Genomic DNA, 18,938 nt, shown 5'->3' on the forward strand with positions numbered 1-18,938 from the left:
CAGCTCACGACGGTTATCAGCACCCTCCTGCCTTGTATATTGACCCACTGACAATGCCGACACAGGCCCATCACCCTGTAGTGATGTAACACAGACCCTGGGAGGGTGGAACAGGGTATTGCTGGGGACTGGGGGGATGGGGATGGTTGGAGGAGGGGGGGGGAAGCAGATCGAGAAGGGGGAACTGATGGGGGCGCGATGATGGGTGGGAAGGGGGTGAGATGCTAGACGAGACCATATCCTATGATAAGTGAATGAGGATGAGGGCCTCCCTGGCCTTCTGGGCATGCCAAACCCTCGCTGCCGCCTTGCTTCCATCCTCTGGTTGCTCCCTTGGGTCCTCCCCAGGCTTGTCCTCCAGCTCTTGCTGGTCCGCTTCCTCCTCATCCTCCTCCACCACCTCCACAATGTCACCTCACTGTTGCGCCCATTTGTGGAGGGCACAGGAGACCACTACAAAGTGGGCAACCCTCCGGGAGGGGGGGGGGGGGGGTGTACATGTACTGCAGTGCATTTTAAGCAGTCCGATGCATGATTCCATGACAGACCAGGTGGCCACATGGGCCTTGTTATATCAGATCTTCCGCACCGGTCACTGGCTGTGCACTGGCATCATTATACAGGACCTAAGCGAGTACTGCTTATCATGCAAGAGACAATTGGCCATCCTGGGGTGTCCCTCGAAGACGCAGGGGATCTCCGACTGCCCCAGGATGTAGCTGTCATGCACACTTCCTGGGAAGGGGTGCAGGCACATGCATGATCTTGAGGTGGTGATCGCACACATTGTATGTTAAGGGCGTGGAACGCCTTCCTGGAGCGCAAGGCGACATGCGTGCCATCTATTACTCCCTAGACCTGGGACATCTAAGCGATGGCAGAGAATTCTGCTGCCCAGGCATCTTGATGGACTTGGTCCAGGTCAAAGATTATATAATCAACTGCCCGGGTGAACAGGACATCCATGACTTCACGGATGCACTTGTGGGCTATTGACTGGGATATGCCCCACATGTACCCACTCAAGCCCTGGAATGAGCCCATGGCGTAAAGGTTCAGGGCTGCAATGACCTTGATGGCCACTGGGAGTGGATATCCTCTTCCTCCACACTGTGCAAAGTCAACAAGGATATGGCAAAGGTGCCACACCGTCTTCTTGTTGCGGCGGAGCCTCCTGTGGCACATGCTGTCCAACAGCTCTTGAAACAACCAGTGATGCCTGTACACCTTGGGCCATTGCCAGCCTCCCCCTCTGGTTCCCTCCCTGGCCTGATGGGTGGCCGGCTTGTAGAACAGTACAGCACAGAACAGGCCCTTCAGCCCTCGATGTTGTGCCGAGCAATGATCACCCTACTCAAACTCACGTATCCACCCTATACCCGTAACCCAACAACTCCCCCTTAACCTTACTTTTTAGGACACTACGGGCAATTTAGCATGGCCAATCCACCTAACCCCGCACATCTTTGGACTGTGGGAGGAAACCGGAGCACCCGGAGGAAACCCACGCACACACGGGGAGGACGTGCAGACTCCGCACAGACAGTGACCCAGCCGGGAACCGAACCTGGGACCCTGGAGCTGTGAAGCATTGATGCTAACCACTATGCTACCGTGCTGCCCCATGGCTTCTTGGGGCAGGCCCTTGGATGTGGACTCCTGCCCCGTCCCTCTGTTGATGCTCATGCCATCGCGTTCTCCAGCGTCTGGCTGCCTGGACTACCACCGGCACCACGTGGACAGCTGCTGCGGGGTCCACACTATCATCCATACCGTGACATCTAAACGGAATTGGAGAGGGTGAGAGACCAAACATCCAGTTAGGCTTCAAATCCTAAGGGAGCCTCAAATCCCTCAATCCCTCCCCCCCACCCTTACATTTCCTGACTGGGCTCAGATAACCCCTCCCCCCACCAATCCACACACTCACTCTCTGGCCGCAGGGGTATCCCTTGTTGCCCCTGCGGTGTTGAAGCCTCTAGTGTTCAGCCAAAGTGTTCAGGCCTCACAGTCTGATTGAGGTTCTAGGCAGCAACACCCGCCTGCAAGGTAGCACGTCTACTCACAGGAATCTACTTGGGATGTGAAGTGCTCACATTACTAACATTGCAAATTCCCAATGGCAATAGCCTTCAGCTGTGCTCAGTTATCAGGAATTCTTCCCCTCGATGGCACAATTTATCAGGGGCTCTTCCAGTCCACGCACAATTATCGGGTCTCTCCCCACCATGGCTGCCCGCCCTAGAGCCGCCACGGTCATTGGATGTTAAAGTGACCTTCACCATATTACCACAGATGGGGATCTGTCCTGGGATGTTCGGTTGGACGGACAGACAGCAGCTGGGATGGGTACATACGATCTGGGGGTTGGCATGTCGGACCCACATGTCCTGAGTCCATCACTCCCCAGCCCAGGGCAACCCCCTCTGATGGTGGCTGACCCCTCCCCGGATCTCCCCCACCCCCCTCCGAGCACTGGGGCAGCTGATTGCCCGATTTTCAAGCTGACTAGTCACCTCCTCCAATCCCCAGAGCAGCCATTTTGGTCGCTTCACATTTTACAATAGGTGAGCTGAGGGACGCCCACGTGACCGCTCGCTGGGGAAACGGTTGGACATAGGATGCCATTAGATAGGGGCTCCTTCCCGTTAATGGGATGGAAATTAGCCTTAATTGGTGAGTATTGGTTGCTCGCCATGCCACAGCGGGTACGGATCTCACTAACAGGAGTGGGCCGGTTAAATCAGAAACCAATTGCTGCATCGCATGGTTCTCGATTTCGGACTCTCCCGCAATCTAAATGGCTCGCTTAGTTTCACACCGGCACAATTCATGTGCCTGACAATTCATCTTTAAGTATATGTGTGTGCATGTTCAAGGGAGTGTGTATTCACATTTCGTTTGCATTCGGGATATTGTGTGAATAAATATTTATCTTTTCTTTTGATTTGAACTTACCAGAAAGTCTGTTTTGTGCCTATTGTTAAAAATCATGACACTCAAAAGCGTTTAAAGCACATTTTCTGACAGACAACCGTGAGGTGAGGAGGAAGGGGAAAGGTTATCCCACCACCTCTATCCAGCCGTAACAGACTTTAAAATTGAGCCATTGTCAGATCGGGAGCCAGTGTAAGTCGGCAAGTAAAGGGGTAATGGGTGAATGCAACTTGAATCAGTTAAGGTATGGCAGGAGAGTTTTGGATGGGCACCAGTTTATAGAGAGTGGAAGGTGGGAATCTAGGCAGTATAATAGTCTAACTGTTGGAGTTCTGGGACTGGGTTCTCCAATTTTGAGGCTATGCCCAGAGGAAGTGTCTGGTTTTACGCTGAAAAAATTGGTGAGGCCCCAGCACCAATCCTTCCACTAGTGAGGGGCAAGCAGCAGCACCACGTAAAATGCATGGCCTTCCCGATATAAATGGCTCGAGAACTGTCGGGTCCATGTCTGCGAATGCGTACGGCGACGACCTGCAGCGGTCGCACCATACAACATGGCGTCGGCTGCACGCTCACCCTACCTTCCAGATTGTCCCCCCCCTGGATACCCCCGGGCCACCCCCCCCCCCCCCATCAGTCCCCCCAGCCCTCGCCAAAACCTCCCCCATCCCCCCTCCCCCCAGCCAGCAGCACTGCTCCCCCTGGTGGTGGCGCGGAAACAGTCCACTGTTGCCACGCCGGGTTTATGAAAACTGAGAGCTTATGTGTCCCGCGCCATCGGGAACTCAGGGGAGGGCGTTCAGGTAGCGTCCCAACGGCGTGCGCCATACTCCTCGATGACGCTGTTTTGGAGAGGCAGGAGCATCCGATTCAGTCTTAAACAGGGATTACGATATCGGCGTCGGGCAATGGAAAATCCTTCCCCTAGTAATATTCTGGTGAAACTGCGCTGCATTCTATTGCAGGTCAATATAGCCGTGCTGAAAAATAATGCTTAGAATTGACTCCAGATGTAGTCAAACAGGACTTTGTACAACTGTAGCAAAACCTTCTCCCTTTTATATTGTTGCCACTTTATTAGACTTTTTAATAATGTTTTTGTACTTGGCCACTACATTTTAGTGACCTGTACACGGTCACTCAGTTCTTTTTGGACCTCCATTGTTCCAATCATCATTTAGATTTGCAGATGATACAAAGATATATGGATGGACAGGTCGCATTGAGGAAGCAGGGAGGCTGCAGAAGGATCTGGACAGACTAAGAGAGTAGACAAAGAATTGGCAGATGGAGTACAATGTGGAAAAGTGTGAAGTTATGCACTTTGGTAGGAAGAAAAGAGGCATTGACAAATTTCTAAATGGGAAAAGGCTTTGGAAATCGCAAACACAAAGGGGTTTAGCAGCCCTAGTTCAGGATTCTCTTAAGGTTACCGTGCATGTTCAGTTGGCAATTAGGAAGGCAAATGCAATATTAGCATTCATGTCGAGAAGGCTAGAATACAAGAGCAGGTAATTACTGTTGAGGTTGTATAAGGCTCTAGTCAGACCCCATTTGGAATATTGTTCACAGTTTTGGGTCCCATATCTAAGAAGGATGTGCTGGCCTTGAAGAGGGTCCAGAGTAGGTTCACAAGAATTATCCCCAGAGTGAAGGACTTGTCATATGAGGAGCGGTTGAGGACTCTGGGTCTGTACTTGATGGAGTTTAGAAGGATGAGAAGTGATCTCATTGAAACTGACAGAATACTGAGGTCTGGATCGAGTGAACGTGGAGAGGATGTTTCCACTTGTAGGAAAAGCTAGACCTAGAGGGCATAGCCTCAGACTGAAGGAACGATTCTTTAAAACTGAGATGAGGGGAAATTTCTTCAACCAGAGGGTGGTGAATCTGTGGAATTCATTGCCGCTGAAGGTCAAGTCACTGAGTGTCATTAAGACAGAGATAGATAGGTTCTTGATTAATAAGAGGATCAGTTGTTTTGGGGAGAAGGCAGAAGAATGGGAATGAGAAACATATCAACCATGACTGAATGGCCGATGGGCCGAATGGCCTAATTCTGCTCCTGTGTCTTATGGACTTATAATGCTCTGTCTATCCTTTTTGTGGTTAAAAATGGATGCCCCTACACTTAACTGCATATAAATCCATCTGCCAGTTTTGTCCTTAATTTCTTCTTAATTTATCAATGTTGTAATTTTATGCATTGTCTACACTTCTTATTCTGCTGTTGATCTTTATTTCATTTGTAAACTTGGATAAATGGATCATTAATGTGTTATTTAAGTCATTAATAGATATAGCAGTATTATTCAGAGCGAGTAGTGTCAACCATGATTTACGGAGAATCCCATCAGCGTAAACAAATGGAGAATTCCAGCCGCTATCAGATGAGACAAAAACCAAAACTCCACCTGTTTGCTCTGCGGGATGTAAAAGATACCCTGGCACTATTTTGAAGACAAATAGGATAGTTAATCTGTTTTGGTATTCCTCACAAGTTTCTATCCAAACATAGATTTTCAACTTGTATTCAATTTAACCTCTTTAGTAATCTGGTCATTTAATCCCTGGAGATTTTTAAATCAAATGCATAATTGAATTTATTTATCCAGTTTTGCCCATTCATTTGAAACAATGGGGATAATCCTGATTTAGAGTAATAGTCAATGGGAATGATAATCATGAGAAATGTATAAGAGGCAGTTAATCTTATCAGCCATTTTAAAATGTTATCTAAAGACAAATTACCCCCAATGAGTTTTTGTCAACAGAGAAACAGTTTATGATGTCCATATTTTTGATTTCTTGGTTGAATGCTTTTAACTTTACCGTCTCTCCTTTTACAGGAAGTCTCATATCTGATTGCTGCTGGTGTTCAAGGAGGCATTTACACATTTTGTACAATTGCTCTGTTCTTAGGTGTGAAAGAGAGAGATGGTGAGTAATGCCACCACTAGTGGTTAAGCAGACATATGTGGGGTGGGATTTTCCCATAATTTGTCAGAATGTCAGGCTCTGACTGAAATCCGGTGTGTGTCTCTCCAGATGCACATGCTGATTTTTCAGACTGGATCTTGAGCTACTCTGACAAAAAAAGTCAGGGGCGTGGTTTCAGCCGTCAGTCTGGTGGGGTGGCGCCAAATAGAGCCAGCACGCCTGGTTCCACAGGGATCCAGGCGCCATCTTTAAAGATCGCACTCCGATCAGAACTGAGGTGAAACACCCCCCCAGACCCACTCCCACCCCACCACAAAGGTATCAGGGGCATCCCCACCCACCACCCCCTCGCACAATTATTGGGGATGTCCACACACTGCACGATCGAGGATTCTCCCAGTCCACGGCACAATTAATCAGGGGCTCGACCAGCCCACGCACAATTATTGGGACTCTCTCCACAATGACACAATTATTGCAGGCTCCTCCCCCACACATTTATCATGACTCTCCCCCACCTCAACAAACACAACGGCAGTATCGCCACCACTCACCTCCCCATCAATACCTTCTGCCCCCCACTCAATGTCCACACCATCTCCCCATGCCAAGTTTTCCCCCCTCACTTCCTGCCCATCCCCACCCTCCACTGCATGATCCCCCATTCCTGCCAAGTCCCACCTTCAAAGGCCTCGGTGCTCTAACCCCTCCACACATAATGGCAATCACCCCTCCCCATTTGGGCTCCAGGTTGGAGAAATGTGGAGAATCGTAAAGGCTGCCGTGGGACAGGCCATGACCCACGGCAGCCTTCACGGCCACTTCCGGGGCCGATTCTCCCCCCAGGCGGGGCTACGAGCGCGGCTCCGTGCGTCACGGCGGCTTGACAGCGGTTGTCAAGGCCGCACGTCAAGTGTCACGACGGCTGACGCGGCCAATGACGTCAGCTGCGCATGCGCAGGTTGGACAACGCCAACCCACGCATGCGCAGTTGGCGTCTTTCTCCCCAGCCGCCCTGCAAGACGTGGCGGCTTGATCTTGCCGGGCGGCAGAGGGGAAAGAGTGCGTCTGTTTTGGACGCTGGCCCGACGATCAGTGGGCACCGACCGCGGGCCTGTCCCCTCCCGAGCACAGTCGTGGTGCTCCCGTGCCAATCGGGCCTCTAGATGCCCCAAACGGGCATCTGGCGCCTGTTTCACGACGGCAGCGAGCAGGTGTGTTTGCTGCCGTGGTGAAACGGGCGTGAAGGGCTGGCCGCTCGGCCCATCGGCCTCGGAGGATCGCCGCTCGCCGTAAAAAACGGCGAGCAGCGATTCGTGGCGTGGGTCAGGCGTAGGAGGGGGGAGAATAACGGGAGGGCGTGAAAAATGTCAGGAGGCCCTCCCGCTATTCTCCCACCCGGCGTGGGGGGCGGAGAATCGCGCCCGTTGCCTTTGTGGGTGGGAACCTCTCTGTGTCACTGTGAGGGGAGGAGAAAATCTGAAGACAAGATCTCGCCAGCAAGAACCTCATTTCCTGATACTCAGGAGATTTTGCACCTACGGCAGCGAACGCGGAGGCAAAATGTCCTTGGTTGGGTGGAATTGTGTGCTGTTGTTGGTGGTGTGCCTGAAGATGGGAAAGGAATGTTCTTAAATGGGATGGTGCTGTATGAGAATCTCACCATCTTTCCACCTCCACCTGCTCTGAGAGGGAAGCCCCCTGGTGGACAATCCCACCCTTCTGCCAATTAATGTCCAATTAAGGACCTCATCATGTTGCTGGTGGCATTAACTCAACTGCAGGTGGGCCTGTTGCCATGCATTGTCCATGACAGGTCGTCCTGTGAGGGCTTCATGTCCCCATCAGGGGTTACTTCCTCGACCAAAGGATCTTGGGGCCTGATCAAGGGACATCTAGAAGGAGGGGCCTGCTCAGAGCCATCTCCATGCTCTTCCTGTCGAATTCTCCTGCACCATTCTCTCAATAATCCCTACTGTGGTAGTCACTACTGTAGTATATATTACGTATAGGAGAGGTAATATGGTCAGGCTCCTGTACTACAGGTACGGGAGTAAATCCCTGCCTGCTGGCTCCGCCCAGTAGGCGGAGTATAAATGTGTGTGCTCACTGAGCTGCAGCCATTTCGGCAGCAGCTGCAGGAGGCAACACATCTCTGCTTAATAAAGCCTCGATCACTCTCTACTCTCTTGTCGTAATTGATAGTGCATCACCTACCCTGTGCCAACCCGCTGCCCTCCCCTGACCCACCACATTACTCATGTGTGGCCTGGATTGCCCTGGGATCCTGGCTCCCCAGTGCCTGTCCTTCCGGTAACAGCCAGAGTGAAGGTGCTGAGCACAAGAACTGCCAGCCTCTGATTGGCTGGTATTTCTTAATAGGCGAGACTTCTACCTCTGAGACCTTGATTCCAGGGGAAGGCCAGCTGCTGGCCGCGCCACTACCTGATTAAATTGCTCAGTGGGTCATCCTGAAAAAAGGCAGGGCGTGTCTCACGCAGGCTCTTGGGCCTGCAGGTGAGATTCTTGATGCCTCAATCTGGTTCCCCTAGGTTGTATTCGCGTACAAAAAAAGTCTTTGACCCAGTTAATTTAGCTGCTTTTAAAGGAGGACACTTTTTAAATGTGCATCATTGCCTCAAGAGGGAGCTTTTCAGTCAGGCTCAGTTCCTGAAGCAGCCTTCTTCAAAACTGCTGCTGCTGTCCCATTACTTTGGTCATCAGACAAAGCACGATCAGTGGTCCTCAATTCAGCATTAGAAATTTAGAGAATAGCCGTGCAAGACAAGATGAATACAGCAGCACTAAAAACCTAAATTCAAAGCTTCAGTGATCCACATCCTTTTATAAACTATAAGTAGGACAAAACAATTTCTTCCTGTTTATTTTCAGAATTGTGATTGGCTAATGGAAACAAGCAGTGTCTTTGCAATGAAAACAAATAGAAAATGCTGGACTTGCACAATCGTGTGCTGACAATGAGCCTACATCTGAAATGTGAATTAATTATTTTTGCTTACAGATGTTTTTATTTAATTTATTTCACAAGCAGCTTTGGGGCAAAAAAAGGGAACAAACAGGACAATGGATCTAGAGTAGGTTATCTGCAGATATGAATTGAACAGAGTACAGAGTAGATAATCTACAAGGTGAAAAGGATGTGCACCAAAGCATATGATTTGTGGGATTGAATGGAAATTCAAATGTTATTTTACCTCAGTTGTAGCACCCTGGCCCCTGATTCAGAAGGTTATGTGTTCAGGCTCTAATTCCAGTCTAGAGTACTTAATCTATGCCAATGTTTTCTTGTAGAACTGCGGAAATGCTGTACCATCATAAGGGAATCTTTCAGCTAAGGTGTTAAACTGGGGCCTGGTTATGTCCCGTGGAAGAATGTGAAGATTGGAGATTCATTGTGCATTCCAGCCAATGTTCTTCCCTCCAGCAACACCACTAAAAAATGAGTTGGTCAAATTAAGAGTGGCAACACATTAGAAAGTAACTAATTGACAGTTCAGCTTTAGCAACCTGCACCAAAGCTCTCGAGATTTAGGTAAATGTGATGTGTTCCGTTGGGAGAAATTGTGTTTTCACAATGGGCAAACAAGTTGGTGTAGATTTCTCAGTAACTTGGAGACTCTTAACATGTTAACGGACTTTCTTGTGTGGAACACACCCAGCTGATGAAGGCAAACGTATACAGCATCATCTGGCTGTTGCAAAGAGAAAGCATGGTGGTTTTGTACAACAGCCGCAAAAAGGAAAAATCAGACAGGGTGTATAACAGAGTGTTGATACAATATCATCCATTCTCACTCTATTCACTTCAACAGCAAGATTAGAATTCCATACCAACGATAATGCACATTTAATTATTAGCAGACCATTAAACTATTACTTTTAGTGAACAGGTAGAAATTGGCACACATGAATTGCACCATAAAGTATTAGTTTTAACTCCAGATTGGTCAACATTCTCCTCTCTACCTCTGATCACTTCAGATAATCCTGGATTATTCAAAGCTGCATAACCAATGGACAATTTTGTAGAACATATATAATTGATATCTCCAATGTAAATTGATCCAACCTTGTACCTCTTAGTACCTCAATAAAAGAGAGAAGGAAGGTATTGTTCAGAGCAGAATTTGTAAGTAATAAATTCAAATATCATTATAGAGAGCTACAACGAGAAACGTAAATGGAAAAAGGGTTGGAGGAAACTCAGATACCCGAGTGAAGGAGGAATTGAGTAGTGAAGGTTATTTTTAAAGAAGCAAAATAAAACAGGAATGTTATCTAAAATTTTTGAAAGGGAATAGGTTAAAAAATAAATGGGTCTACTTGGGCAGCTCGGTAGCACAGTGGTTAGCATTGTTGCTTAACAGCGCCAGGGATCCGGGTTCAATTCCCGGCTTGGGTCACTGTCTGTGTGGAGTCTGCACGTTCTCCCCATGGCAGTCCGGTTTCCTCTCACAAGTCCCAAAAGACGTGCCTGTTAGATGAATTGGAGATTCTGAATTCTCACTCGATGTACCCGAATAGGCACTGGAGTGTGGCGATGGGGGGATTTTCACAGTAACTTCATTGCAGTGTTAATATAAGCCTACTTGTGTTATGGGCCAGGGCTTAGAAACTCCAAAGTGTATTATGAAGCTCACCTGACCTATAACGTTCATGTTGAACTTGGTTAGGATGAGCACATGAGCCTTCACTTCAGGTGTGATTCTGCAGATTTCCTGGGTGCTTTTATCGAAACAAAGTTTATTATAGGAATAGAGTTAACATACATAATCACAATTACAATTGAGTCAATTACAAACATGAAAAAACACACAACAGCAACAGTAATCTATGTATATAACTAATGAATCCCCCTTGGAAGCTGCTCCAATTCAATACAAAATTCAATAAAATCAAGACCCCTTTCAAGGGCGTGGCCCAGCACACTGAATGGGACAGGTCCTTTCCCTGAGATCCAGCCTCCAACCAGCAGATTCAAAACTCCTTCCGGAAAGCAACTCTATCTTTAAAATTACTACAGCAGTTTGCCACACCCAATGTGCTTTCAGTTCACTGGAACGGCTTTAAAATAAAAACAGAGAAAACAGGGAAACTTCCTGCAGTCCAAACCAAAAATGAATCCAAAACACTAAACTCCCTCTCACCTGACAGCCACAGTCCAGCTCCACCCACAAATGGCATCACTGAAGCCATGCTACCAGCCATGTGGTAAGACAAAACGGGCGAAATTCTCCCAAAATGGGAGAAATCGTCAAACTGCCGTAAAACCCAGGCGGGTTTTACGGCATCGCGCCCCTTCCCGACGGGGGACCGATTCTGGTCCCCCGTCGGGGCTAGCAGCCCGACGTCGGAGGCTCCGACAAGTCGGGCTTAACGAAAATCGTTAAGCCCGCTTGTCGGACTTAGCGCCGGCTGACGCGTCATATGACGTCAGCCGCGCATGCGCAGGTGGGAAGACTCCACCCGCGCATGCGCGGGTGACGTCATCGCGTTTTTGCGCGAAACCCGCGCATGCGCGGTCCGGGTTGCCCCTCAGCCGCCCCGCGTATTGATACTGCGGGGCGGCGGAAGGACAAATAGTGCGCGGGCATCGGGCCCGCTGCCCGCGATCGGTGGGCACCGATCGCGGGCCCATGGCACCCTTGGCACGGCCGTGGTACTGCCGTGCCAATCGGTGCCATGGTTATTTTTTTCCAGGTGGTCACGACGTTTTTACGAACGGCAGGACCAGGTGTGTTTGCCGTTCATAAAAAGGTCGTAAAGGGCTGGGACTTCGGCCCTTCTAACAGCTGTGAATCGCTGCCGGCCGTAAAAAAACGGCGGCAGCGATTCGTGTCGGGATTTCTGGGGGGGGGGGGGGGGGAGAATAGCGGGAGGGCGCCAAAAAAGTCGGGAAGGCCCTCCCCCTATTCTCCCAGCCGTCGTGGGGGGGGGGAGAATTTCGCCCAACCTTTCTTAAAAGGACACTCACACTTGTGAAACGAATAAAGATTATTATTAGCCTCACTTTTCCGATGAGAAACTGACAGGAGTGTATGGAGCAGCATTTCTCACCTCACCAGAGGTGAGGTGGTCATGTAACAATAATTTGTTAGTTTTTTGCTGTATTGGTCAGGTTAAAATGAATCTCAAGGAATGGAGTCTCGAGAAACTCCTGTTTCTCAACAAAGTCTCAAAAACACTTCTTAAATGAATTACTTTGAAAATTTAAAGAGATCAAAGTGGATACAATTACAGAGACACAGAGAAGACATGAAAAAAATATGCATTTGCTGCTCTCCAAGAGCTGTACTTATTTTAATAACCTCAGGTCCATGCAGCCTCTATCCTTAAAAGTGATTCTAACCTAATTTGAAATCTGATCAATTAATTCAATGCTTTCTTTTATTGAGGATTTGGTTCAATTTATTACTGTTACACAACTTGCTTAACAAATACAATGTGTAAGTAGTTTGATGTTCCATTTTCTTGGTTAGACCCCTACACAATGAAGTTGGACAAACCAATTCCTTTCCTGAAGGGAATTAAACTTGTGATGAGACACAGCCCCTACGTGAAGCTGACTGCAACTTTTCTCTTCACCAGCTTGGCCATTCAGGTAATTCTCCTGAGCATTTATAACTGCATCACACAAGAACCATACTGTGCCACTGCATTGAATTTTTCATCGTACAATGGATGGCTTGTGAACGTTAAAATGACCATAGTTTTCTTAAATTAATTTGCAGCATCTGGGTGTCACAGGCTAGGCCACCATTTATTGCTTATCCGTAATATCTCTTGAGAAGGAGGTGCTGAGCTGCCTTCTTCAACACAACTGAATGGCTAATTAGGTTATTTCAAAAGGTGGTTAAAAGTCAGTCACATTGTTCTGCATCTGCGCTAGCCAGACTGAGCAAGGAAAGCAGATTTCAGGCAGGATTCTCTGTTTGGGAGACTATGGGCTGGATTAACCGATTTTGAGTTTATGTCTGGAGCATGTGCCTAGTATTACAACCAAAAAGTTGGCGTCGCCCCCGCACCGATGCTCCACACGGTGGGGGTTAGCAGCCGCGCCACATAAAGCCCTTTGCTTTCCCTGCAGATACAGATGGAGAATTGCCGGGTCCGTGGCCTCACATGCGCACGGTGGCAACCTGCAGTGGTCGTGCCTTAAAACATGGCGCTGGCCATGCGTGGACCCAGCCTCCCCTGTAACCCACCTCACCATCCCTGGACTACCCCTCATCAGTCTCTCCATCAAGCCAGCGGAGCTGCTCCCCGTCCCCCCCTGACTGTGGTGGCGCTGGACGCAGTCCGCAGCCACCACCCAAGGATGACAAAACCTCAGAACACAATAGTGATCCATGCCGTAGGGAAGTCAGCCCATCAGGGGGCGGGCATGGGGGAAGGGTCTTCAGGTGATATCCTGAGGCTGTCCCAATGGCATGCGGGATACTCACCGATAATGCCATTTTGGAGGGGGCGGAGCATCTGAAAAATGGCGCAGCCCCCGATTTCACTGTCAAAAGGGATTCTCTGCCCAATCGCCAAATGCGATTTCGGCATCGGCAATTGGAGAATTCCGCTCTCTGTTCTCCCACAGAGCTGAATTGTACCTGATTCGCATTCCCAAAATCAGGAAGCAATTCCCAATCCTTAGCCATGCAATTGTTTGTATGGCAAGAATTATGAGGATTCCCTAGGGAATTCTATTATCGGGCTATCATTTTTATCGGGCGTCCTGATAGAGAGGTCCTGCGGCAGAGCACTCTTCCCGCCCCCTCCTTCTCCCCTACAACGCAATTCAATACTCCCCCCCAGCCCCCATGCAATGAAATTTCGACACCCACCCCCGGGATTTTCTGGATCACTGGGAATGGAAGATCCTGGTGATAGGTGGGGCCAGAAAAATCCCATACAACGTTAAACAGTTCTTGTTTTCTGTGCAGGAGTGTCAACATTGCAAAAACGACTGTGAGCCTCATTGATGGGTCGTGGAAAAATCTAAATATTTTTGCACAAACATTACAGCTTCCTTTCTTCGCTTACACAAGGTCCAAGTAATTATATAGAGAGTCCATGTCATTTGAATTTGAAGGAAAATCCTGTTTTTCTTTACATTTTTGGACATGATGCAATATCTAAAGGATATGCTCAAACATTGTGTATTAATGACGAGTTAGATGGTAGATTGGATGAATGAAAATATGAGTGAAGGTGGACCTATTAGTCGTTCAGTCTATTCTGAGTTTTCCAAGATGATGCAAAAATATCCACTGTTGTTCTTAAGTGACAAAATGAAACGATAATGGGTCAGATTTTGCAGCAACAATAAATAATGGTGAAGCTAACAGCGCTTACCATTATTAACATGTAAATCAAACAGCAATTTCCAGCACCCATACATGAGCAGTTAAATACAGAAGCCAGGAAGTTGCTGTCCAATTTACCATGCTCCACCAGAAGCTTTAATATCCTGGTACCTCACTGAGAAAAATTGCTATCACTTAACTGAGGGCTGCACGGTAGCACAATGGTTAGCACAGTTGCTCACAGCTCCAGGGTCCCAGGTTCGATTCCCGGCTTGGGTCACTGTCTGTGTGGCGTCTATGCGTTCTCCCCGTGTCTGCGTGAGTTTCCTCCGGGTGCTCCGGTTTCCTCCCACGGTCCAAACATGTGCAGGTTAGGTGGATTGGCCATGATAAATTGCCCTTCGTGGCCACAAAGGTTAGGTGGGGTTACTGGATTATGGGGATAGGTTGGAAGTGCAGGCTTAAATGGGTGCTCTTTCCAAGGACCGGTGCAGTCTCGATGGGCCAAATGGCCTCTTCTGCACTGTATTCTATGTTCCTATGATAGATACGCACAAAATATGCCAAATAAAATGTTAGGATTTGTCCATTCAAGCGTATGTGTTCCTTCTTCAAACTCTGCAAGTCTCATTAACAATTCTTCAGTTTGATTGGTTAAGGAGAAAAAAATATTGCTTTCCCTGTTCACATAGGTCCCAGAGCCCCTGTGGAGGGCATCGCCACAAAATGGATTTCTAATCACTGCAATGTGCTGTGCAAAAGTCCACGGTAATCCTTGCAGTGGTTGTGGTGAATGTATTATACTAATAACCCACCAGTGTATATGTATCTGTGCTGTTGCCCTTGTATTTGTATCTGTGCTATGCTGTTGCCCTTGTGGGCTTCTCCTATGGGCCATTGTATGGCATTATCCATAGGGGAGCATGTTGGGGCATGTATGGGCTCCGCCCATGGCTCCTTCCCCTTGAAGGGAGGTATAAAGAGCAGTCGACCTGTAGGCAGTTCTCAGCATTGGTTCAGTCGCAGGCAGGCACTGTTCTAAGTTGATTCAAGCCACGGTTTACTTCTACTCATGTCTCGAGTGAATTGATGGTCGCATCACTGGTCTGAGTGTAACGAGTGGTGAGTGCCATTATTTTGCCGCTGGCCACAACACCAATGCTGATATTTTAATCCATCATTTTTAAATTTTCACTTTTGAAGCCTCATTACAACATTAATAACCTGTGAGTAATTTGAATCTCAGTGTATGAACATTTACAATGTTTATTATAACAGATTTATTTTCTCACATCCAGCTTCTCGAGGGGAATTTTGCTCTCTATTGCACCTATGCTGTAGATGTTCGGCACCATTTTCAAAACATCGTACTTACAATTCTGGTACGTGTATTTCCAGCCTCTTGTTTTTGTCTCCAGGCGAACAATGAAGAGGTTTTGCATATTTGAAGAAGAGGTGGCTTCTTGAAGCAGTAATACAATAAGAAATAATTAAATCCTGAAATATTTCAGCCAGGAGCTAGGTCTGACAACATTTGGAGTTAATTATAGTGAAAATTCGGATTTTGACAGTGAGAGAATCCTGGAGTTTGACACTACAGTAGTGAGCATCCTGTGTTTGACAGTACATAGTGAGTATCCTGGATTTCACATGTTGCAGTGAGAATCCTGTGGCAGGATTCTCTGTTCCTGAGACCAAGTGTTAATGCCAGGGCAGGATTTGTGGAATTCCATGACAGCAAAACTGGTGCCGCACCTGGGACCGATTCCACTGCTGTTAACTGGCTAGCCCTGGAGCCACGTGGAACACAACCCATTCCAGTCAGAAACGCTGCCAGATTCACCAGTTTCCCGATTGACACTCAGGAGACTGACAAGCTGCAGCCGCACATACACACTACACTCCCCCCACACACCATCCCAGCCAACAGGATGGCAGCAAGGAGAGCGGTGCTAGGGTTCACAGACTCTGAGCTCAATACCCTCCTGGACGCCGTGGAGGAGAGGCGAACCACCTTGTACCTGGCCCAGGAGGAAGGCAGCCAGCCGCCACCTTTTGCCGTGCCTGGGCGCAGGTGGCAGTGGCGGTCAGTGCCGTCAGCAACGTCATCTGGACCGCCCAGCAGTGCCGGAATAAACTGCACAACCTGCTCAGGGCTGCCAGGGTGAATGGGTAGCACTGTGCCCCGAGCACTAACCAGTGTCCCACACACACGTTACCCCACCCCCTTAACGTGCAGGGCAGCTAAACCCCCACCCTACACCAAATGCCAGCAGCCATACCGGCCGCCACGGCTGGGTGCCCTGGCCACTGAGGCCACCCCCTGGGCTGCATGCGTCGGACTGTCTAACACTGTCGTTTTCTGTTTCCACCCCCTCAGGAGAAGGCCGCCCATAATTGCCAGGAGCAGGAGAAAACTGGAGGAGGACTGCCAGACGTGCGGCCCCTGACCATTGCAGAGCAGGACCTGGACGTGGTCGGCGGCCCAGAGGAAAGAGAAGTCGCTAGGGTGGAGGTTGGCGCAGGCAAGGAAGTCAAACCTAGCTGAGTTGCGGTTCCCCATGCCATGTGTGTCAACACCCCCCCCCCCACACCAAACACACCCACACCACCCTCATCCTCACCCCCACCCTCAATGCCACACAATCCTCACCCTCATCCTCACACCACCCTCACCCCCACTTCAGCCTCAAGTCCGGGGAAGGCACTGATTTCCTGTCACAGCTCCAACATCCTCCACCATCCCAGAGACAATCACCTCGGTTGGGCACTTTAGTGAAGAGGCTCCTGGGACACCATCTGGTGTGCACCACACAGATGATCCAGTACAGCAGGGGGTGGGCCCGAGCCCAGGAACGAGCTGTCGTCCAGACTGGTTTCAGGCTTCTGGAACAGACAGTCCCAGCCACAGTGGAGATGCATTCGCAGAGCCAGGGACTACATCAGTGATTATCAGTGAGCATCCAGCACCTGCAGGGGCAGTTGGAATAGTCCAACCACATGCAGGAGTGGGAGGTGATGCCGACCATGCATACCACTCAGGACAACACCGCATGGGTAGCATCCGCGGTGGAGGCCTTGGGGGGGCAATGGTTGCGGCTATGGATCAGCATGTCCAAGGCCTTGGGCATTCTGTGCAGGCGCTGGCCGAGGCCCAGGCCAGGGTTGCTGCCTTAGAGGCAGCCATGTGCCAGAGCCACCTGTAAATTGCAGCAGCCCCCGTGAGCGTGGCCCAGTCACAGCAGGCCATGTATGGGAATGGCAGCGGCATTGACCAGGTGCTAGCCAACATGGGAGGTGGCACAATCCCAGAGGGAGATGACGCAGTCACTGGCTGATGTGACACAAACCGGAAAAGTGGGGGCACAGTCCCAGATGGCGATGATCCACTCGCTTAGCTCCATGGCCGCGAGCATACAGACCAGGTCAAGACCAGAGCAGTCCTCCAGGACTGACAGCTCCAAGTGGCGGGGGAGCCTCAAAGGTTAGCTCCGCTGCACACCCCAGGCTCATGGAGTAGCCCGGATGCCATGGGGCACCCCGTGGGAGGAGGAGGTGTTGGGGCCTGTGGCAGTGACTCCCACAGGGGTGGTGCCGGAATGCCGCAGCACCTTGGACTTCACCCCCTTCCTCTCCTGCCCTGGCTCAAATGTTGGGCATAGGCAGGACAAGGAGGCACCACGCTACCTGGGACACGGGAGCAGCATCCAAGGCCCTCCAGGCCCAGTCGTCCTAGAAGACACCTGCCAAAGGTTGCAGGGCGGGAATCCCAGCAGGCCACTGCCACTCCTGATGTGCCATCTGGGGATCCACCTAGATGTAGCGTTAGGGCCTGTAAGGCCAGAAAGTTAGGCACCAATTAAGTTGGCATGGGTGCAGGGCACAGTTTAGTTATAGGAGTGAGGGCACAAATCTGTATACGTTTGTGTACATTAGACATCTGTTACCACTGTTACAACCTGCCTCAGTTCTGTCAGATGGGTGTGAGGGTGGGCTGGTCTGAGCTGGCAAGAGAGATGGAGTGCGAGGAGGGATGATGGGCAGATATTGTGGGTGGGATGTGCTCCCCACCATCGCCACCCCAGGGATCTGATAGAACCGTGTGATGGAATGGCCAGCTCACATGCAGGGATTACCCAGGTGGAAGGTGGAAAGTGCTACCGTGGGCAGGAGTCAGACGTCTTCAGACTCTGTGAAGCACCAGAGCTCAGTGCAGAGCTAGTTATCATCATGCTCCATTCGATGGACCAGAGGCACTGTGACTGCCAACCCAGGACCCACATCCTGTAGTGTGGCAGGTATGTATTACGGAGGGGGTTGCAGGCAGGGGTGGGGGGGGGGGGGGGGGATGCGATGCCCATACTCCTGTTTAGTCTACCCCTGCCCCCCAGTCAGTGAACCTGGAGACGATCAGTGTCCCGTGCACGTTGGCCCTGGCGCACGGGTCGTGCGGCCTCCTGTGCCCCATGTTCAGCCCATCCTCCCTCTCCACCGCATCCTCTTTGTCGGATGTGGCCTGACGTTCATCCTTCTCCTCCAGCGTGTCGCCCCTTTGTTGCTTGATGTTTTGGAGGAAGCAGCAGGCCGCCACGATGCGGGCAATCCTCTTGCATTGTCAGGATGCCGAAGCACAGCTCGATCACACTCCTGGTCACTGCATGGACGTCGGTGTAGCGGGTCTCCACGTCGATCTGTGGCCTCTTGGTAGGCATCATCAACCATGACTGCAGTGGATAACACCTG

At 49.8% G+C, this 18,938-nt stretch overlaps 1 protein-coding gene across 4 annotated transcripts in view; it reads left to right on the top strand.

The window, feature by feature from the left end:
• The window catches only part of mfsd2b (major facilitator superfamily domain containing 2B), a 159,208-nt gene that overhangs the window by 122,883 nt on the left and 17,387 nt on the right, over positions 1–18,938 (top strand). For all 4 annotated transcript variants that reach the window (XM_038800195.1, XM_038800196.1, XM_038800197.1 and 1 more), the window contains 3 exons: positions 5,787–5,877; positions 12,378–12,499; positions 15,494–15,577. In XM_038800195.1, the coding sequence (XP_038656123.1) occupies positions 5,787–5,877; positions 12,378–12,499; positions 15,494–15,577 (297 nt within the window). The remainder of the gene's footprint in view (positions 1–5,786; positions 5,878–12,377; positions 12,500–15,493; positions 15,578–18,938) is intronic.

The sequence above is a fragment of the Scyliorhinus canicula genome, chromosome 6 (genome assembly GCF_902713615.1).
Source record: "Scyliorhinus canicula chromosome 6, sScyCan1.1, whole genome shotgun sequence".
NCBI lineage: Eukaryota > Metazoa > Chordata > Chondrichthyes > Carcharhiniformes > Scyliorhinidae > Scyliorhinus > Scyliorhinus canicula.